Source organism: Physella acuta, unplaced genomic scaffold (genome assembly GCF_028476545.2).
Source record: "Physella acuta isolate Inbredline_101_S28 unplaced genomic scaffold, ASM2847654v3 ptg000081l, whole genome shotgun sequence".
In the NCBI taxonomy this organism is placed as follows: domain Eukaryota; kingdom Metazoa; phylum Mollusca; class Gastropoda; family Physidae; genus Physella; species Physella acuta.
In genome coordinates this window covers 99708-122921 of record NW_026731601.1, presented here as the reverse complement: position 1 = coordinate 122921, position 23214 = coordinate 99708, and the positions used below count along the sequence as shown (strand labels likewise).

The window sequence follows — 23214 nt, the reverse complement described above, 5'->3', positions numbered from 1 at the left end:
TTTAAATTAATTTTTTTGTGAGGCATGTATATGCATGTTTTGTCTAATTTTTCAAAAACACTGCGAAAATTGCCAAAGTTTACTACTATAAAACATACAGATAACTAAAAATAGGTACCGCGTGTTTAGTATCGCCGGAAAGCTCCTTTTCTTGTCTATAACGACAAGGTAAATTTGTCAACCAATGAAAATATTCCATTTAATTTCGAATGTTCAAATGAAACACACTTTTTAAAGAGTTTGACCTACATATACCAAATTTTCCTACTCGGCCTTACCCCGGAAGCAAGGTAAAATTCTATTGGCTGGCGGACTCGGCATTATCAGTGTTAAAATTTTCGATTCGCTAGCTAGTTTATCGCTTCCGGCGTGCCTAGTGATGCACTCATTCTTGTTGTGGATATTCAATCAGCTGTTTACAAACTTTTTAGACAAATCTCATCGTATCAAATGTTTTTGTCGGTTTAATAATGTTTAAACTGTTTAGAAGTATCGTGATTTTATACCAGCCACCATTCTTTGTTGATTCACTGCTACTAGATTTAGTCTACACAAGCCTACGAGAAGAGTAAGCAGTGTTTTACGTGTGTGTGTAGTAAGTTATTACACAGCAAGAAATACACTATCACCCTGTGATCGAACCCAAAAAAGACTTATCAGATAGAACGATTTTGGTAATAACTTAAGTAATCCCCGGGTGAAGTTGGCCTAAACATGTTACAAGTGTCCTAATGCCTAACAAGGATAACAGAGTACACAACAAACTAGGCTCATGTGTTTTACAGTCTACAGCTGATTATGACAACTACAGCCTTAATTTTGTTTACAAGGAATAGATGCACGGACATCAAGCAGTGAGTATTTCAATATCCTTTAAACTATTTAAATTTAAAGATTAATTAGTAGACCTACATATTTTTTTTGAACATCTTATTTAGGTTAGTAGACCTGTTTGTCATTAGACTCATTAGTGGTTCAGATACTAGCTAGATCTAGATCTAGTTTAAAAGATTTTTATCTCCTCAAACTAATGAATCAAATTCTATTCAGTGATTCTACTAATCTTATATTCATACAATATATCATTATAGTTTTATTATTACTTTTCTTTTTACATTTGTATATTTTATTAATAAATTCATTTCCCCTATGATTTAGGCCTACAGTGTGTGTTGAAAACCCTGCAAGTTGTCCTGGTTCAAGGTAACTTTCCCTACACATAATTTTGTTTCACATAACAATATCTGGAGAAAATGATTGAAGAGCTAGTGACCAAGTGAACTCAGTGAAAGAATATGGCAACTTTTAAATACTGCAAAAAGGAAAATCATATATCTGAAAGACGGTAAACCGCTTTTCAAAATCTTGTTCTGGACCCAAAACAGTTGTAAAATTTATTTATAGCTTATACCTTACAATGACTTTGCAACTTAGTTTAGGATTCAATAAATATTCAATGCAAAATGTGTTTGTGGTAAAGTGTGGGTTTTTTTGTCCACTGAAATAACTTGATGTTCTACTTTCCTTTATAGAATTGACCTTTGCCAAGAGAGAGCCAAGCAGTATGAAACCAGACAATAACTTAGAAAAAGAGCATTTATTTTGGTTAGTGCACAAGTATTAACAGGAAGAGATAAAAAGAGCTGAAGATATGAATAAATCAATTATTATAGTTATAGTGGTAGCAAGGATTTAAAAAAAACCCATTGAAACATTTTGCTGGATGACTAATCTGGAAAAAGAAAATGCTAGATGGCAGTAAAAAGTAGCAGTTGCCAAAATGAAATGTGAATATGCTTAACAAAATAGAAGTGTTAGGTGTGGTTCAGCCCATTTTTTGAAACAGTTTATTTTAAGAAAATAAAAATGTTTTTTACCTTTACGTATTTGACGCGTTATCTTTGTACGACATTTTTTTTACTTTATTATTTAAAATGTACTTGCAAGTTTAATACTTCATTGCATGTTTATATGTTAAATAAACCTGCATAAATTAAAACCAAATTTTGTTAGTATTTGTTAGGTTATGAATGAAATTTTTCATTTTTCTTTAGTTTTTTGCGTTTTTCTCAAAACGTTAAAATTCACTCTTTAAATCCCTACTCCTCTGTTAGTTCTGCATGTATTGTAATGAAACTTAGCCTGATTATTCTTCTAACATATATAAACAACTTCTATAAAGCATTTTTTAAAGATTTTTCTTACTTTAGATTTTATGGACTGAAATATGTTGAATTTGAGCAAATTTCAGCTTTTTTTAACAGTCTAGGATTTAAAAATTAAAAATAATTTTTTTAAACCCTTTTCTTAAAAAGTACTTTATAGAAAGTTTCAGGCTAACATCACTCTACAAAATGCTTGCATTTCTGTGTGTTTACCTCTAGTGGTTGCTGAGCCTTAGCATTTTGAAAATGATAAACAAAAATCCAATATGGCGGACGTAACCATGGCAACCAAAACATTTTTCTTTTTGGACACCATTTTTAAAAATCCCATTGAGCATACATTATATGGGTGAAGTTTCAGTGAATTTGCTTGGCTAATAACAAAAAAGTGTTTTCCCTGTAGCTCCTAGCCTTAACTAAATAGGCCTACGTAACAAATGTTGAGATTGCTGTGTTAATTATCTTAGAGTATTTTTACTTACAATTGTTATAAATCATAATGATTTTAACGTCTATAAATAATTTATGCTATAAAAAATACAACCCACAACAATAAACATACAAAATTTTACAATTTTTATCAAATTAATAAAAATATTTCTAAAAAGATTTTTGTGACTTTTTTTCTGACTTTATTTCTGTGACTTTTTTCCGATAAAATTTGTCCACTGTGACTTTTTTCTGTGACTTTTTTTCCTAGCAAAAAACTGTGACTTTGTTTCTGTGTTTTTTTTTTTCTGTGACATTTTTCCGTTCACCGTGTGTCTTGATCTCCGCCGAACCCCCGAGACTGACTCAACGAACCCCCTGGGGTTTGATCGAACTCAGATTAAGAACCACTGCGAGGAGTTATTGCCAGTTTGTATTTTAAGAGCTAGATCTAGATCTAGATTAAATGTAAAGATGGGTTAACTGCTTATACTTTATTTACTTCTATTTCCACTTTATAATCAGTAATGATTATTCGATTTTAATTTTATATTTACAGAACACTGATGATTTAAGTATTTAAAGGGTATTATAATCAAACATAATTTTATCCCATATTAAAAATTATTTATTTTTAACATTAGTAGTTGGTCAGACAACAAGATCACCAATGTTTTTTTTTTTCAGAATAAGCCTAGACTAGTAGAGATCTAGATCTAGGTTTAGAGAGTTAAGAAACTAAGTCGAGAAGTTCCAGACTCTAGTCAATAGATCTAGATCTAGATCTAGTCTAGATTCAAAGTAAAGTTGATTCTAAATTTAGCCTAGTTATTCAATATTTCTAGATCTAGATCTATGTGTAATGTGTATAGATCTAGATCTAGTAACATCAGATATCTAAGATCTAGATCTAGAATCTAGTTAATAGTTAACTATGGAGTATGTACTACTACTAAATACTATGTACTAAGATCTAGATCTAGATTTTCTAGTAGTAGTATAGTAATAGTATGTACTATAACTAGAGTAAAGTGGCGTCTGCGGACAGTTGCCTCTGTGCGGACACCTTGCTGTTTTTCGCTTAAACAATAATTGTATGAATGTTTTATAGTTTATAGGAAACTAATGCAAACAACACAAAGCATGTCCATTTTTAAACACATCTGAGTACATTTCTTCTATTTCACTCAATAGGGAGATTAATTGGAATTTTTCAAAGTTGCGATGTATGACGTTTTATGTCGGGAACCTCACCCGGATGAAGAGCACTAGTCCCCGGATTAGAGGAATAAATCTAACCAATCATAGCTTAGTCTGTCACACACCCTCACTACATTAAAGACGACGGCTATTACAATTTAACACGAAAACAACAATACATAATCTTTCGACTTAGAACAGGCCACAACAGACTAAATCAACACATGCACAAAAAACTGAAGGTTGGGTGTAGCGAAATGTGCCCTTGTGGCAAGGCCCCGGAAAACACGGAGCACGTACTCCAGGAATGTACTCTGTATGGCCAGGCAAGAGTCAGACACTGGCCCCAGCCCACCCCACTCAGGGAAAAATTATATGGGACACCTGACAAACTGGAAACCACAGTCCGGTTTGTCCACGAAGTTGGACTTGTTGTCTGAATCCTCCACCATATTCAAAAATTAAGAACGAAGAAGAAGAAGAAGATAGCTTAGTTAACTGGGTTAACTATAAATAGCTTATATATATATATAGAAAGCTATAAATATCATAGTTAAGGTTGTTTAAGCCATCTTAGAGGAAAAATTGGGGTGTCCGCATCTTTTTTGAGGGTTAACCTTTTGCGGACACTAATGAAAAATCAGAGTATATTTCTTACACTTTAAGTAAAAATGAGCTTTGAACTAATCTTGATACTCCAGATTTATATTTAAATTTAAGTTTAAATCTAGATCTATAAGTTTTTAGTAATGTTTTTAGGTTTTAAAAATATTTTTGATCATCAAACGTGTCTACTAAGCAAAAAGTGAAATAAAATCTCAACTGGGTCCTGAGTTTCTTTCAGGCATCACTTTAATTTAATTAAAACTTATTTCATATTTCTTCATATTTTTTGTTTTCCAATATATTAATATATAAAACAATCAACAACACTATTTATGTATGTAACATGTTTATTTCAATCATTTAAATAGAAATAAAATGAACAAAATATGCCTTGTCCGCATAAGGAGCAAGTGTGCGCACAGAAAATAAAATGTAAAAAAAAGTGCACTTACTGTCCGCACAGAGTCTCACCACTGAAAATGTTAATACATTCAATGCTATGCGTATGAATACAAAATGAATCAGACGTGATTAAACTAGAAAGAATGCGGAGTGAGACGGTACTTTCGGTTTGTTTCTATGTGAAGCGGTTACTGAATGGCGCTCAATGGAAATCGGCACTTCCGATTTTTTTTGCTACGTCTGTCCGCAGACGCCACTTTACTCTAGGCCTACACCCGGCCTACAGTAATTTAATATCATAATATGTAGCCTAAAACTTATAAAACTAGATTTTTAGATCCTTCCCCTTCCATACTCTACACTCTACCTCACCACTGCTTGGAAATGTGTGTGTAGCCTACAAGGTAGATCTAGATCTAGATCTAGATCTGTAATATTTTCTATAAATATATATAATATTATATAAAAGATCATTAAAGACAAAAGTAAAAAAATATATTTAAAAATTCATTAGTAGATTAATTCACAATTCAATTAGACAAGTCAAAAGGTCTCAAAGAAGAGGAGAGTAAAATAGGCCTACTTTAATTTACTAGACTTACACTTAACTTAATCAATCTATCGTTAGTTTTAGGAATTTAGGTGCTAAGCAGCTAACTGCTAAAGTGTTATGGGGCAAGTGATCATACACCACTAAAAGTAGTTTCCCTTTCTCACCTGACAATCTATGGGGCAAGTGATCGTACACCAATAAAAGTAAAGTTTCCCTTTCTAACCTTAAACCTGACAATCTATGGGGCAAGTGATTGTACACCACTCAAAGTAAAGTTTCCCTTTCTAACCTGACAATTCATGGGGCAAGTGAGATAGAGTTCACCTGTTTCTGTGACCTTGACATATAAAGAGGTAGTGTGGTCAGCACTATGCCTAGCCGCCTTTACTTTCCCTAAAGAAGGTGCCCATCACAGCTGGGTGGACTCTGGGACATCATATGGACTCCAGCCCTTGATTCCAACTTGAGACTGAGATTAGCACTTGTACACTGTACCATCTAACCACATCATCCCATAGACTTATGACGATTCCTGCTCAGTAAAATCAGTTTGAGTATCAAAAGTAGAATTGGTATTGAACTAGGTAGTTTACTCAGTTATTTTGATAATTCCATCTTATACTAATTTTTTTTCCATCTTTTTTTAGTGCTTACAGTCAGTGGCATGATCTAAGGACTTTTAAGTAGCTCAATTGGCCAGTTGAGCCCACTCATGTTGTGGAATGAAGCCATTTTTCTTCGAGGTGGCACAAATATGCAATTTATCAACAGAGAGGCCCTGGTCATTCTCTGTGTAAACTATGCATTCTTCTCTGTGATCGTGCTGTCGTTTGTGCTTGTCATTATGCTCATGACTAACACCTCACAAACTCAACACGACCTCATGACATCTCTCTCCATGATGGCCTTCAGTTTTATTTTCATTGACTTGGTTATTGCCAATTTTTTAGTGGAGTCTATTCGGCTACAGACAGAGATTAAATCTATTTATCAAATCTGAGCAAATGATTGGAGGGTAAAGAGTAAAAAAACCAATGATAATGGCAGTGGTGAAAGGAAAACAGCTAGAGAGTCTGATAGCTTCACAGGTCTTGTCATCAGAGGCAGGTGTCATGGCCATTAACTCTGAAACATCGTATAGATTGGACTTTGATGACTCAGCATCCACGCCTCTAAGTCCCAGTTCCAGCTTCTCTGTGTCGTCCATAGGGAACATAGAGCAGAGCTTTATTGACGCCCTCATGCTGTGCCAGTGGGACAACATCCTGGGCCCACGGCTGGAGCACGTCTGGTATGTGACAGGTCGGCCGCAGCCACACACAAACATTCTGCGCTGTGTGACTCGCCAGGTCCTTTCAGGCGAGATTAACAGAGATCTACAATCTAGTCAGGTAGTATAACATTCTAGTCAGGTAGTCTAACATTCTAGTCAGGTAGTCTAACATTCTAGTCAGGTAGTCTAACATTCTAGTCAGGTAGTCTAACATTCTAGTCAGGTAGTCTAACATTCTAGTCAGGTAGTCTAACATTCTAGTCAGGTAGTCTAACATTCTAGTCAGGTAGTCTAACATTCTAGTCAGGTAGTCTAACATTCTAGTCAGGTAGTCTAACATTCTAGTCAGGTAGTCTAACATTCTAGTCAGGTAGTCTAACATTCTAGTCAGGTAGTCTAACATTCTAGTCAGGTAGTCTAACATTCTACTCAGGTAGTCTAACATTCTAGTCAGGTAGTCTAACTTATAAATTATGCAGTAACATTTTAATTTTGTGACAAACCATATTTTGCAGGTAGACTTTAAATTCTGTGACATTCCAGGGTTGGGTGTGATTATCCCAGCCTTTATTTTCTCTGCCCAGAGCAGCACTGGCTTATCCTTGCAGTCGCTAGCTTTGGTTATACCAAACTCTGAGCTGACACTCTACCTGCATCAGGTTGGTACTTACCTGTAGTCTTTCTCTCTACCCAAGCTTACCTCTAGTCTTTCTCTCTACCCAAGCTCACCTGTAGTCTTTCTCTCTACCCAAGCTCACCTGTAGTCTTTCTCTCTACCCAAGCTTACCTGTAGTCTTTCTCTCTACCCAAGCTTACCTGTAGTCTTTCTCTCTACCCAAGCTTACCTGTAGTCTTTCTCTCTACCCAAGCTCACCTGTAGTCTTTCTCTCTACCCAAGCTCACCTGTAGTATTTCTCTCTACCCAAGCTCACCTGTAGTCTTTCTCTCTACCCAAGCTTACCTGTAGTCTTTCTCTCTACCCAAGCTTACCTGTAGTCTTTCTCTCTACCCAAGCTTACCTCTAGTCTTTCTCTCTACCCAAGCTTACCTGTACCAAGCTTTTGTTGAAACGTCTAGTGACTTAGAACCTTGTGTACCTTTACTCAGGTAGATCTCATTCATGCATGGTTCAACAGAATTGTTGTCAAGTTAAGAGTTTTGTCTACCAAGGTAAGATCACAACATTTAAAACATCACTGGGTTTACATTTAGGTCGAGGTTGTAATTTTTTAATTTTTGCACAATTATAATTTTTAAAGAGTTTTTCATGAAATTTTATGAAATTGCAACTTGGCCGAAAGATTTTTATTAAATTAGCTGTAAGATTTTGTTATACTAGCTGTAAGATTTTGTTATACTAGCTGTAAGATTTTTTTATACTAGCTGTAAGATTTTGTAATACTAGCTGTAAGATTTTCTTATACTAGCTGTAAGATTTTGTTATACTAGCTGTAAGATTTTGTTATACTAGCTGTAAGATTTTGTTATACTAGCTGTAAGATTTTGTTATACTAGCTGTAAGATTTTGTTATACTAGCTGTAAGATTTTGTTATACTAGCTGTAAGATTTTGTTATACTAGCTGTAAGATTTTGTTATACTAGCTGTAAGATTTTGTTATACTAGCTGTAAGATTTTGTTATACTAGCTGTAAGATTTTGTTATACTAGCTGTAAGATTTTGTTATACTAGCTGTAAGATTTTCTTATACTAGCTGTAAGATTTTGTTATACTAGCTGTAAGATTTTGTTATACTAGCTGTAAGATTTTGTTATACTAGCTGTAATATTTTGTTATACTAGCTGTAAGATTTTGTAATACTAGCTGTAAGATTTTGTAATACTAGCTGTAAGATTTTGTGATACTAGCTGTAAGATTTTGTGATACTAGCTGTAAGATTTTGTGATACTAGCTGTAAGATTTTGTAATACTAGCTGTAAGATTTTGTAATACTAGCTGTAAGATTTTGTAATACTAGCTGTAAGATTTTGTGATACTAGCTGTAAGATTTTGTGATACTAGCTGTAAGATTTTGTGATACTAACTGTAAGATTTTGTAAAACTTGCAGAAAGATTTTGGCACCTCTGGACTGGCTGACCTCTCGTGCTGGCTCTGGTCATGTATGGACATGCTGTCATCTCTACAGGAGGTCGGGCTACCCCCAAAGATTGAGGTAGTCGATTCACTCATGTATTTGACAGCTGTACTGACATGTATAACCTGGCATGTATAACCTGACATGTATAACCTGGCATGTATAACCTGACGCGTATAACCTGACACGTATAACCTGACGCGTATAACCTGACACGTATAACCTGACACGTATAACCTGACACGTATAACCTGACACGTATAACCTGACACGTATAACCTGACGCGTATAACCTGACGTGTATAACCTGACACATATAACCTGACACGTATAACCTGACGTGTATAACCGGATGTATTTGACAGCTGAGCTACACAGCCTTCCACCCCAACCATGCCCAGGAGCTGGAGTTCCTGCGTAAAGTTGTGTCCTCGCACCTGATGACCTACGGACGCACCGTTGTGATTGGTGTGCGTGCTGACAAAGTGAATGTGCTGGTCTACACACTGGGCTTGTTTTGTTGGGACAGTGAGCGGCTGTGCTCTAGGGCCGCCCTCAGCGGGAGGAACTGGCCTTACTTTCAGGATCTCTGCGTGCAGGGTTGTATAAAGGTCAGCATGCTATTTCCACCTGTCATACAAACAACTTGTAGCTATATAGAAATGTGTTATGGTAGATGTGCGTGGTTGATGGGAGAGCACATAACCAGAAAGGCTAGAAAGGTTTGGGTCCTGGGCTCGAGTTCATCCAGTTCTCAAATGTACCTGACTAATTGTTTGGGAAACAAAGATGGCATAGTGCGGACTACATTTCTTCCTTGTTAGGTAGTTGAAACAGATGAACTCTACTTCATCTGCCCCATGTGCATTGGGCACTAATTGGATCAGATGATAAGTGGGTGTGAGAAGAGGGCTTGTTTGGGAGGTAGCGGGGGTGCTTGTGTTTGTGGGGAAGGAAGGAGTGGGGATGCTTGTGGGGAGGGAGTGGGGGTGCTTGTGTTTGTGGGGAGGGAGTTAGGATGCTTGTGTTTGTGGGGAGGGAGTGGGGATGCTTGTGTTTGTGGGGAGGGAGTGGGGATGCTTGTGTTTGTGGGGAGGGAGTGGGGATGCTTGTGTTTGTGGGGAGGGAGTGGGGGTGCTTGTGTTTGTGGGGAGGGAGTGGGGGTGCTTGTGGGGAGGGAGTGGAGATGCTTGTGTTTGTGGGGAGGGAGTGGGGGTGCTTGTGTTTGTGGGGAGGGAGTGGGGATGCTTGTGTTTGTGGGGAGGGAGTGGGGATGCTTGTGTTTGTGGGGAGGGAGTGGGGATGCTTGTGTTTGTGGGGAGGGAGTGGGGATGCTTGTGTTTGTGGGGAGGGAGTGGGGATGCTTGTTTTTGTGGGGAGGGAGTGGGGATGCTTGTGTTTGTGGGGAGGGAGTGGGGATGCTTGTGTTTGTGGGGAGGGAGTGGGGGTGCTTGTGTTTGTGGGGAGGGAGTGGGGGTGCTTGTGGGGAGGGAGTGGGGGTGCTTGTGTTTGTGGGGAGGGAGTGGGGATGCTTGTGTTTGTGGGGAGGGAGTGGGGATGCTTGTGTTTGTGGGGAGGGAGTGGGGATGCTTGTGTTTGTGGGGAGGGAGTGGGGGTGCTTGTGTTTGTGGGGAGGGAGTGGGGGTGCTTGTGGGGAGGGAGTGGGGATGCTTGTGGGGAGGGAATGGGGATGCTTGTGTTTGTGGGGAGGGAGTGGGGATGCTTGTGTTTGTGGGGAGGGAGTGGGGATGCTGTGGGGCAGTAGAACACCATGTTCCAATGGAAAAGATTTATTGTTTTCTAGTTCAAAGTTCCTAAAATGTCCAGCCATTTTTTATGTCTGTGTTAAGAGTTCTGATGGGTCGTCCAGCATCTGTAGCAGGGATGTGCTGTGTAGCAGGTACCCCAGCACCCTGGTGGACGTTGACCTCCAGACTGTCACCCAGTCCAGCCTGGCCGTGGACCACAGAAAGCTCAGCCACCAGGCTCTCACTGAGGAGCTAAAGGAGCTGTACCAGGGACAGGAGGGCTATCATAAAGGGTAGGGACAGGAGGGCTATCATAAAGGGTAGGACCAGGAGGGCTATCATAAAGGGTAGGGACAGGAGGGCTATCATAAAGGGTAGGGACAGGAGGGCTATCATAAAGGGTAGGGACAGGAGGGCTATCATAAAGGGTAGGACCAGGGACAGGAGGGCTATCATAAAGGGTAGGGACAGGAGGGCTATCATAAAGGGTAGGACCAGGAGGGCTATCATAAAGGGTAGGGACAGGAGGGCTAGCATAAAGGGTAGGACCAGGGACAGGAGGGCTATCATAAAGGGTAGGACCAGGAGGGCTATCATAAAGGGTAGGGACAGGAGGGCTATCATAAAGGGTAGGGACAGGAGGGCTAGCATAAAGGGTAGGACCAGGGACAGGAGGGCTATCATAAAGGGTAGGGACAGGAGGGCTAGCATAAAGGGTAGGACCAGGGACAGGAGGGCTATCATAAAGGGTAGGACCAGGGACAGGAGGGCTATCATAAAGGGTAGGGACAGGAGGGCTAGCATAAAGGGTAGGGACAGGAGGGCTATCATAAAGGGTAGGGACAGGAGGGCTATCATAAAGGGTAGGACCAGGGACAGGAGGGCTATCATAAAGGGTAGGGACAGGAGGGCTAGCATAAAGGGTAGGGACAGGAGGGCTATCATAAAGGGTAGGACCAGGGACAGGAGGGCTATCATAAAGGGTAGGGACAGGAGGGCTAGCATAAAGGGTAGGGACAGGAGGGCTAGCATAAAGGGTAGGGACAGGAGGGCTAGCATAAAGGGTAGGGACAGGAGGGCTAGCATAAAGGGTAGGGACAGGAGGGCTAGCATAAAGGGTAGGGACAGGGACAGGAGGGCTATCATAAAGGGTAGGGACAGGAGGGCTATCATAAAGGGTAGGGACAGGAGGGCTATCATAAAGGGTAGGGACAGGAGGGCTATCATAAAGGGTAGGACCCGGGACAGGAGGGCTATCATAAAGGGTAGGGACAGGAGGGCTAGCATAAAGGGTAGGGACAGGAGGGCTATCATAAAGGGTAGGACCAGGGACAGGAGGGCTATCATAAAGGGTAGGGACAGGAGGGCTATCATAAAGGGTAGGGACAGGGACAGGAGGGCTATCATAAAGGGTAGGGACAGGAGGGCTATCATAAAGGGTAGGGACAGGGACAGGAGGGCTATCATAAAGGGTAGGGACAGGGACAGGAGGGCTATCATAAAGGGTAGGGACAGGGACAGGAGGGCTATCATAAAGGGTAGGGACAGGAGGGCTATCATAAAGGGTAGGGACAGGGACAGGAGGGCTATCATAAAGGGTAGGGACAGGAGGGCTATCATAAAGGGTAGGGACAGGGACAGGAGGGCTATCATAAAGGGTAGGGACAGGAGGGCTATCATAAAGGGTAGGGACAGGGACAGGAGGGCTATCATAAAGGGTAGGGACAGGGACAGGAGGGCTATCATAAAGGGTAGGGACAGGGACAGGAGGGCTATCATAAAGGGTAGGGACAGGAGGGCTATCATAAAGGGTAGGGACAGGAGGGCTAGCATAAAGGGTAGGGACAGGAGGGCTATCATAAAGGGTAGGGACAGGAGGGCTATCATAAAGGGTAGGGACAGGAGGGCTATCATAAAGGGTAGGGACAGGAGGGCTATCATAAAGGGTAGGGACAGGAGGGCTAGCATAAAGGGTAGGGACAGGAGGGCTATCATAAAGGGTAGGGACAGGAGGGCTATCATAAAGGGTAGGGACAGGAGGGCTATCATAAAGGGTAGGGACAGGAGGGCTAGCATAAAGGGTAGGGACAGGAGGGCTAGCATAAAGGGTAGGGACAGGAGGGCTATCATAAAGGGTAGGGACAGGAGGGCTAGCATAAAGGGTAGGGACAGGGACAGGAGGGCTATCATAAAGGGTAGGGACAGGAGGGCTATCATAAAGGGTAGGGACAGGAGGGCTATCATAAAGGGTAGGGACAGGAGGGCTATCATAAAGGGTAGGACCCGGGACAGGAGGGCTATCATAAAGGGTAGGACCAGGGACAGGAGGGCTATCATAAAGGGTAGGGACAGGAGGGCTATCATAAAGGGTAGGACCAGGGACAGGAGGGCTATCATAAAGGGTAGGGACAGGAGGGCTATCATAAAGGGTAGGGACACGAGGGCTATCATAAAGGGTAGGACCAGGGACAGGAGGGCTATCATAAAGGGTAGGACCAGGAGGGCTATCATAAAGGGTAGGACCAGAGACAGGAGGGCTATCATAAAGGGTAGGACCAGGGACAAGGGGGCTATCATAAAGGGTAGGACCAGGGACAGGAGGGCTATCATAAAGGGTAGGGACAGGAGGGCTATCATAAAGGGTAGGGACAAGGGGGCTATCATAAAGGGTAGGACCAGGGACAGGAGGGCTATCATAAAGGGTAGGGACAGGAGGGCTATCATAAAGGGTAGGACCAGGGACAGGAGGGCTATCATAAAGGGTAGGGACAGGAGGGCTATCATAAAGGGTAGGGACACGAGGGCTATCATAAAGGGTAGGACCAGGGACAGGAGGGCTATCATAAAGGGTAGGACCAGGAGGGCTATCATAAAGGGTAGGACCAGAGACAGGAGGGCTATCATAAAGGGTAGGGACAGGAGGGCTATCATAAAGGGTAGGACCAGAGACAGGAGGGCTATCATAAAGGGTAGGACCAGGGACAGGAGGGCTATCATAAAGGGTAGGACCATGGACAAGGGGGCTATCATAAAGGGTAGGACCATGGACAAGGGGGGCTATCATAAAGGGTAGGACCATGGACAAGGGGGCTATCATAAAGGGTAGGGGATGTAGGACTTGTGTCACAGATGTATGGCTTGTGATAAGGCTTGGCCATCTACTTTGATCTAATATCTACAGGCCTGAGGGAGCCTTCCCAGCAGTTACTGTTCAGGAGAGTCTTGTACGAGATCTAATTGACGAGGTGAGTTTTTTTTTTACCACATCTAACCTCCCATCTGTACATGACCATAGGCAGGAAAGTGAGAAATAGGAGGGAATTTGTAATTTCATGTTTAACTCTTTAGCTACTAATGCAACATGATGTGAGCACTATTACTACCTTTTACATATTGTTTAATTTTCATGCAAAAATCACTTCTACACAATTTACACTTACAAAATTACAATAATTCAGATGTTTTTACAAAAAAAAAGTTTTTATAATTTTTTAAAACTATTTTATACCAAGATAACTAAGGTGAGTTTCGGACAAATTTTTACACTTGTTTTCGGGTAAACTGTTACTTGTGCATTATCGTAGTTTTCATTTTGTTTTAAAGAATCAGATAGTTAAATAGATTTTATACGTTAGATATTTAAGCTATTAAACTTAACATCAGAACCTATTGTAAAATGATAATTTTTAAAATATTAGAAATAATACGGAGGCATTCCATGGCGCACTCTGACCACTAGTTGCATCACTAAATTCACTCTAAAAGATAAATACTATTAGAAAAACGTATTAAATTATATATTTTCTTTGAGATAGTATTTCTTTATTTAAAAGTATATTTTGTGCCTTTTTAATTACACGAACAATGAACTTATTTTTAAAACTATTTCAAAGAAACTATGTTAAAGGTTACCTCCCTTAACTTAGGGCCTGGGGAATGGTTTTGCAAATGAGTTAAGTCTTGAATTCTCATGTTTTGGCTGGGCAGTATCTTTGATAGTCAGGATATTAGAGAAAAACAGAGGTTACAGCAAGTTCATTTTCTTTATTGACTATTTTTAACACTAGTTAAGAACAGTGCCATGGTTAATATGCCTTAAATAACCCAAACTAAGACCTTTTGCATGTGTATTTTTGGATGTGACAAAAATGTCATGTGACCGATTGGATGTGATAAAAATGTCATGTGACCAATTGGATGTGATTAAAATGTCATGTGACCAGTCGTATGTGTGTGACTAAAATGTCATGTGACCAGTCATATGTGTGACTAAAATGTCATGTAACCAGTCGTATGTGTGTGACTAAAATGTCATGTGACCAGTCGTATGTGTGTGACTAAAATGTCATGTGACCAGTCGTATGTGTGTGACTAAAATGTCATGTGACCAGTCATATGTGTGTGACTAAAATGTCATGTGACCAGTCGTATGTGTGTGACTAAAATGTCATGTGACCAGTCATATGTGTGTGACTAAAATGTCCCAATTTTTCCTTGACCTGAGAACAGATCCACAAGCTCCCCCCAGAAAATGGTGTCAGGGAGGCCTATATAGGCCACTTTATGCACACACTGCAGCGTAGGGCCTTCTCCCTCATCAAGTATTTAGAGGGAGAATGGTAAGTAGGCCTATGTTATTTGTTTTTACAAGTGCTACTGTTACTGTCCTGTGTGCCACTAACCTCTATTGACTGCTCCACCAGTGCTACTGTTACTGTCCTCTGTGCCACTAACCTCTGTGCCACTAACCTAGTGACTGCTCCACCAGTGCTACTGTTACTGTCTTGTGTGCCACTAACCTCTATTGACTGCTCCACCAGTGCTACTGTTACTGTCCACTGTGCCACTAACCTCTGTGCCACTAACCTAGTGACTGCTCCACCAGTGCTACTGTTACTGTCTTGTGTGCCACTAACCTCTATTGACTGCTCCACCAGTGCTACTGTTACTGTCCACTGTGCCACTAACCTCTGTGCCACTAACCTAGTGACTGCTCCACCAGTGCTACTGTTACTGTCTTGTGTGCCACTAACCTCTATTGACTGCTCCACCAGTGCTACTGTTACTGTCCTGTGTGCCACTAACCTCTATTGACTGCTCCACCAGTGCTACTGTTACTGTCCTCTGTGCCACTAACCTCTATTGACTGCTCCACCAGTGCTACTGTTACTGTCTTCTGTGCCACTAACCTCTATTGACTGCTCCACCAGTGCTACTGTTACTGTCCTGTGTGCCACTAACCTCTATTGACTGCTCCACCAGTGCTACTGTTACTGTCCACTGTGCCACTAACCTCTATTGACTGCTCCACCAGTGCTACTGTTACTGTCCACTGTGCCACTAACCTCTATTGACTGCTCCACCAGGCACCTAAGTGGCACCACTAACCTCTAGTGACTGCTCCACCAGTGCTACTGTTACTGTCCTCTATGCCACTAACCTCTGTGCCACTAACCTAGTGACTGCTCCACCAGTGCTACTGTTACTGTCCTCTATGCCACTAACCTCTGTGCCACTAACCTCTATTGACTGCTCCACCAGTGCTACTGTTACTGTCCTGTGTGCCACTAACCTCTATTGACTGCTCCACCAGTGCTACTGTTACTGTCCACTGTGCCACTAACCTCTATTGACTGCTCCACCAGTGCTACTGTTACTGTCCACTGTGCCACTAACCTCTATTGACTGCTCCACCAGTGCTACTGTTACTGTCTTCTGTGCCACTAACCTCTATTGACTGCTCCACCAGTGCTACTGTTACTGTCCTCTGTGCCACTAACCTCTATTGAATGCTCCACCAGTGCTACTGTTACTGTCCTCTATGCCACTAACCTCTGTGCCACTAACCTCTATTGACTGCTCCACCAGTGCTACTGTTACTGTCCTGTGTGCCACTAACCTCTATTGACTGCTCCACCAGTGCTACTGTTACTGTCTTCTGTGCCACTAACCTCTATTGACTGCTCCACCAGTGCTACTGTTACTGTCCTCTGTGCCACTAACCTAGTGACTGCTCCACCAGTGCTACTGTTACTGTCCTGTGTGCCACTAACCTCTATTGACTGCTCCACCAGTGCTACTGTTACTGTCTTCTGTGCCACTAACCTCTATTGACTGCTCCACCAGTGCTACTGTTACTGTCCTCTGTGCCACTAACCTCTATTGACTGCTCCACCAGTGCTACTGTTACTGTCCTCTGTGCCACTAACCTCTGTGCCACTAACCTCTATTGACTGCTCCACCAGTGCTACTGTTACTCTCCTGTGTGCCACTAACCTCTATTGACTGCTCCACCAGTGCTACTGTTACTGTCCTCTGTGCCACTAACCTCTATTGACTGCTCCACCAGTGCTACTGTTACTGTCCTGTGTGCCACTAACCTCTATTGACTGCTCCACCAGTGCTACTGTTACTGTCCTCTGTACCACTAACCTCTATTGACTGCTCCACCAGTGCTACTGTTACTGTCCTGTGTGCCACTAACCTCTATTGACTGCTCCACCAGTGCTACTGTTACTGTCCTCTGTGCCACTAACCTCTATTGACTGCTCCACCAGTGCTACTGTTACTGTCCTGTGTGCCACTAACCTAGTGACTGCTCCACCAGTGCTACTGTTACTGTCCTCTGTGCCACTAACCTCTATTGACTGCTCCACCAGTGCTACTGTTACTGTCTTCTGTGCCACTAACCTCTATTGACTGCTCCACCAGTGCTACTGTTACTGTCCTGTGTGCCACTAACCTCTATTGACTGCTCCACCAGTGCTACTGTTACTGTCCTGTGTGCCACTAACCTCTATTGACTGCTCCACCAGTGCTACTGTTACTGTCCTCTGTGCCACTAACCTCTATTGACTGCTCCACCAGTGCTACTGTTACTGTCCTGTGTGCCACTAACCTAGTGACTGCTCCACCAGTGCTACTGTTACTGTCCTCTGTGCCACTAACCTCTATTGACTGCTCCACCAGTGCTACTGTTACTGTCTTCTGTGCCACTAACCTCTATTGACTGCTCCACCAGTGCTACTGTTACTGTCCTGTGTGCCACTAACCTCTATTGACTGCTCCACCAGTGCTACTGTTACTGTCCTGTGTGCCACTAACCTCTATTGACTGCTCCACCAGTGCTACTGTTACTGTCTTCTGTGCCACTAACCTCTATTGACTGCTCCACCAGTGCTACTGTTACTGTCCTGTGTGCCACTAACCTCTATTGACTGCTCCACCAGTGCTACTGTTACTGTCTTCTGTGCCACTAACCTCTATTGACTGCTCCACCAGTGCTACTGTTACTGTCTTCTGTGCCACTAACCTCTATTGACTGCTCCACCAGTGCTACTGTTACTGTCCTGTGTGCCACTAACCTCTATTGACTGCTCCACCAGTGCTACTGTTACTGTCCTCTATGCCACTAACCTCTATTGACTGCTCCACCAGTGCTACTGTTACTGTCCTCTGTGCCACTAACCTCTGTGCCACTAACCTCTATTGACTGCTCCACCAGTGCTACTGTTACTGTCCTCTGTGCCACTAACCTCTATTGACTGCTCCACCAGTGCTACTGTTACTGTCCTGTGTGCCACTAACCTCTATTGACTGCTCCACCAGTGCTACTGTTACTGTCTTCTGTGCCACTAACCTCTATTGACTGCTCCACCAGTGCTACTGTTACTGTCCTCTGTGCCACTAACCTAGTGACTGCTCCACCAGTGCTACTGTTACTGTCCTGTGTGCCACTAACCTCTATTGACTGCTCCACCAGTGCTACTGTTACTGTCCTCTGTGCCACTAACCTAGTGACTGCTCCACCAGTGCTACTGTTACTGTCCTGTGTGCCACTAACCTCTATTGACTGCTCCACCAGTGCTACTGTTACTGTCCTGTGTGCCACTAACCTCTATTGACTGCTCCACCAGTGCTACTGTTACTGTCCTCTGTGCCACTAACCTCTATTGACTGCTCCACCAGTGCTACTGTTACTGTCCTGTGTGCCACTAACCTCTATTGACTGCTCCACCAGTGCTACTGTTACTGTCCTCTGTGCCACTAACCTCTATTGACTGCTCCACCAGTGCTACTGTTACTGTCCTCTGTGCCACTAACCTAGTGACTGCTCCACCAGTGCTACTGTTACTGTCCTGTGTGCCACTAACCTCTATTGACTGCTCCACCAGTGCTACTGTTACTGTCCTGTGTGCTACTAACCTCTATTGACTGCTCCACCAGTGCTACTTTTACTGTCCACTGTGCCACTAACCTCTATTGACTGCTCCACCAGTGCTACTTTTACTGTCCACTGTGCCACTAACCTCTATTGACTGCTCCACCAGGCACCCAACTGGCGCCACTAACAGACCTAGCACCAAGCGAATGAGGCAGGACCTGGGTCTACAGCTGGAAGGAGATTTCCGTATCGTCATGGCAACAGCGGACAAGATGAAGCCTGGTCTATACCAGTATGTGCTAAGTGACAGACGGTATGACAGCGAGTATCTGCCCAACATGGCTGATGTATTTTAGTGTGACAGCGAGTATCTGCCCAACATGGCTGATGTATTTTAGTGTGACAGGCGGTATCTGCCCAACATGGCTGATGTTTTGTAGTGTGACAGCGAGTATCTGCCCAACATGGCTGATGTATTTTAGTGTGACAGCGAGTATATGCCCAACATGGCTGATGTATTATTTAACTACCTAGCCCCACTACACCTACACCTGGGCCCCACTACACCTACACCTGGGCCCCACTACACCTGGGCCCCACTACACCTACACCTGGGCCCCACTACACCTACACCTGGGCCCCACTACACCTGGGCCCCACTACACCTACACCTGGGCCCCACTACACCTACACCTGGGCCCCACTACACCTGGGCCCCACTACACCTACACCTGGGCCCCACTGGGCCCCACTACACCTACACCTGGCCCCACTACACCTACACCTGGGCCCCACTACACCTACACCTGGGCCCCACTACACCTACACCTGGGCCCCACTACACCTGGGCCCCACTACACCTACACCTGGGCCCCACTGGGCCCCACTACACCTACACCTGGCCCCACTACACCTACACCTGGGCCCCACTACACCTGGGCCCCACTACACCTGGGCCCCACTACACCTACACCTGGGCCCCACTACACCTACACCTGGGCCCCACTACACGTGGGCCCCACTACAGCTGATGAGCTGAAAACATTATGTAACTATTTCAAAACATCCATGCATTTGTTTTTTTTGTTGATTATCTATGATGGCTGTGTCATTAAGTAAATGTTCTGTCACTTCCATTGGTGAGTTGACATTCATGTGGTTATTCAAAGGTGATGGTCACTTGACCTTTGGCTGCATGTAGCTAGGCAGCCAGTAGATAGGTGGTTGTGTTAGCACAACAGTTGACGGCTTGTTGTCTTGTATCTCACCCAAACATGATGAATCCCAGATTTATACTCAGGACTAAATGTTTACAAGCCCTCACAGTTGATGGTGTCTTGATGACCTAATGACTGGCTGACCTAATGACTGGCTGACCCAATGACTGGCTGACCTAATGACTGGCTGACCTAATGACTGGCTGACCTAATGACTGGCTGACCTAATGACTGGCTGACCTAATGACTGGCTGAGCTAATGACTGGCTGACCTAATGATTGAATTGTGCGGTCTAACCTTGTGTCATGTGTTATGTCTTTATTTATTGATGCTGTTACCAGTTTTTTATTTATAGACTATCAGAATGTAAAGATTAATAATTAATGCACAGAAATAAAATGTTCTTTTTCTCTTTTTTAAACTTTAATGGTATCTGTAATTTTTTGTATCTGTAAATCATTTGAATAGTCAAGTGCCAACAACCAGGTGGCCAGGTGCCAACAACCAGGTGGCCAGGTGCCAACAACCAGGTGGCCAGGTGCCAACAACCAGGTGGCCAGGTGCCAACAACCAGGTGGCCAGGTGCCAACAACCAGGTGGTCAGGTGCCAACAACCAGGTGGCCAGGTGCCAACAACCAGGTGGCCAGGTGCCAACAACCAGGTGGCCAGGTGCCAACAACCAGGTGGCCAGGTGCCAACAACCAGGTGGCCAGGTGCCAACAACCAGGTGGCCAGGTGCCAACAACCAGGTGGCCAGGTGCCAACAACCAGGTGGCCAGGTGCCAACAACCAGAGGGCCAGGTGCCAACAATCAGAGGGCCAGGTGCCAACAATCAGGTGGCCAGGTGCCAACAACCAGGTGGCCAGGTGCCAACAACCAGATGGCCAGGTGCCAACAACCAGATGGCCAGGTGCCAACAACCAGATGGCCTAGAAAAAGTTGAACCAATCTTTATTTAAAACTATTCTAAACTACACTTTACATACCATATTAACTAAACAAAACACCCAGTTACTAATTTGATTTGATGTGAAAGGAAAAAAGATGAGTAAAAATGGAATGGAAAAAAAGATTGGCATTTAGGCCTACATATAGACACGTGGTTTAAGAATGTCCAGACACTAAGTTCTACAAAGTCCTTAGGTGACCAGCATCTAAAATCTAGTCCAGTTCTTGTAAAATCTAGTATCTTTGAACCCAGGCTTTGCAAAAAAAAAAAAAAAAAAACACCATGTAGTAACTACGTAGCAATCAACAAGAAAAATATTGTTTAACTAACAAACCCAGCACACCAGATTTGCAAAAAATAAATTGAACAGCTGCAGCCAGCGATACTAATAGTAAGATAAACTTTAAGAAAAAACGCATGGCCACAATGAATGTATCCAAAAAGGAGTTTCCAACGAGTAAAACTGAATTTAACGCACATTAAATTGATTAAATCATTGATTTAAGAGCAAGGAAACAACTCGAGGCTCACAACTAGCAACACTACCCTAATGTATAAAAGCTCATGTGCTCACTTCTCTCTCTCTCTGTCCGCGATATGTCCCGAGGCTATGAGAGCAGTATCTTCAGTAATATATAGAGAACTTAATGATACGCACTTTTGTTGAAAATAATATGTTGGATCACTTGGATGTATTAAATGTCTAACTTAAATTTATTTAAAGAAGGAAAAAACAAATAAGGGCATATTCAGAGGTAGATGCACATTCTCAATTATGCAACGGGGAAAGTGATGAGAGGAAGAGAGAAGTGCTCACATGGGCTGTTATGTATTAGGATTATTTAAACAGTAGTGTATCTAATACAGGGGTCGGCAACCTTTTGAGACGGAAGAGCCAAAAGTCGCAATTTATAAAATTTCCCAGTTTTTAAAGAGCCGCCATTTTTATTTCAATATTATGATATTTTATGAGGAATATATATATATATATATATATATATATATATATATATATATATATATATATATATATATACATATATATATAGGCCTATATATATAATTTAAAATAAATAGCTTTTAATATGAAATAATATTTATTTATATAAAAACATACACATGATTAGCAAAAAACATATTTAAGTATTTTAACCAGCTCTGCTAGAATAATAAAATCAGTAATCAAATTATATAACAATAATTATTGAATAATATTTACAATTATAGTTTGACCTTGCAAGCTTTTTGAAAGTTTGTTTAAACCTGGCTCATATCTTGTTTTCAGTTTCAAGCACGCCTTAAGATTTTTTTATTTGTTAGCTTCAGTGTTTCTTCCAGACTTTTTTCTCCAAAGGAGGGGGGGGGGAGCACTTAACATTTTCGCGGGGGACGGACTAAAATTTCCGAGGGGGCGGACACTGTTAAAAGTATATATTTTCTATATAAAGTCCATTTCGTCCGGGGAGGGGTAGACTCTTCGGGGGGGGGGGGTGTAGCCCCTCCCAAGAAATGCCCGGAAGAAACACTGGTTGGCTTCTTTACTTTTTATTTTATTCATGCAAGAAAACGCCTGCTCGCATAAATATAGTGACCCGAAGATCGTCAGCACTCAAAATGCTAACTTCTTTACCTCATTGTAGTATCTTGGGAGAATATTCCATGCGTCACATAATAGTGCCTAAACTCGAGGCATTTATGTTAGAGCTGTCCAGTTGTGCAGCGAAACGTGCATGTTTTTCTGGACCTCCAAATCTTCTAACTTTCTCCTGAGTTCCGTGAAATGTTTGTTTTTGTGTTAAAACGATTTACTATGTACGTCAAAGTACTTACATTTGTTTCGAATTACTCAAATCACTCAGGAATCCATCCTTCATTTTGTTTATTGTAATGCCTAAGTAATTCATTGTTAAAAGTAGCATTGGTTTCATCATGATATTTTTTTTTCAAATTTATCAAAATGGACACCAGCGAGAAAAGTCTCAAAGGTATTTGAGAGGTGTATAAATTCATTTAAAAATCATGCACAGCGTAGTTACAATTAATATGGTTATAAAATCCTGTCTATCTGGTTTTTTTCGGACTTTACTAAAGATTGGATGTATTTGATGTTTATAATATTTTCGGTAACTAAATAAAAATTAAAAAAAAAGCAAAAACAATTTGGTTTTCACGTGTAATGGCGACATAAACAATGGCATCCTGCTATTGGATAGGCCGCCATTGATTTTATTGTACACATTGTAAGCTAAAAATAAAAAACTAGGTCATGGGGTTTTAAATTTGCATTGTTATTTAAAAACTTGATCTGCAAAGTTTTGTAAACAAATAGTTATCGATCACTAAGTTACTGTACAGCCAATCAATATTTGTCTTACGAAAGTGAAACATCCGGTTATAACTTAGGCTTGAT

The 23214-nt window shown here is 42.1% G+C and overlaps 1 protein-coding gene across 4 annotated transcripts; it reads left to right on the top strand.

Annotated features, from left to right (window-relative positions):
• Positions 1-128: 128 nt before the first annotated feature.
• Positions 129-20268, top strand: LOC131957641 (guanine nucleotide exchange factor C9orf72). 4 transcript variants are annotated; one of them, XM_059322378.1, is made up of 11 exons: positions 129-854; positions 1159-1203; positions 6003-6746; positions 7144-7287; positions 7736-7798; positions 8697-8801; positions 9089-9334; positions 10574-10764; positions 13653-13716; positions 14981-15090; positions 18802-20268. In XM_059322378.1, exons 3-11 carry the CDS (start codon positions 6390-6392, stop codon positions 18989-18991), a joined length of 1470 nt encoding a protein of 489 aa, XP_059178361.1. In that variant the 5' UTR covers positions 129-854; positions 1159-1203; positions 6003-6389; the 3' UTR covers positions 18992-20268. The 4 variants fall into 4 exon arrangements, with proteins under 4 accessions (XP_059178361.1, XP_059178385.1, XP_059178377.1 ...); XM_059322394.1 differs by lacking the exons at positions 129-854; positions 1159-1203 and adding exons at positions 3274-3395; positions 5132-5206; XM_059322402.1 differs by lacking the exons at positions 129-854; positions 1159-1203 and adding an exon at positions 3006-3023.
• Positions 20269-23214: the final 2946 nt, after the last annotated feature.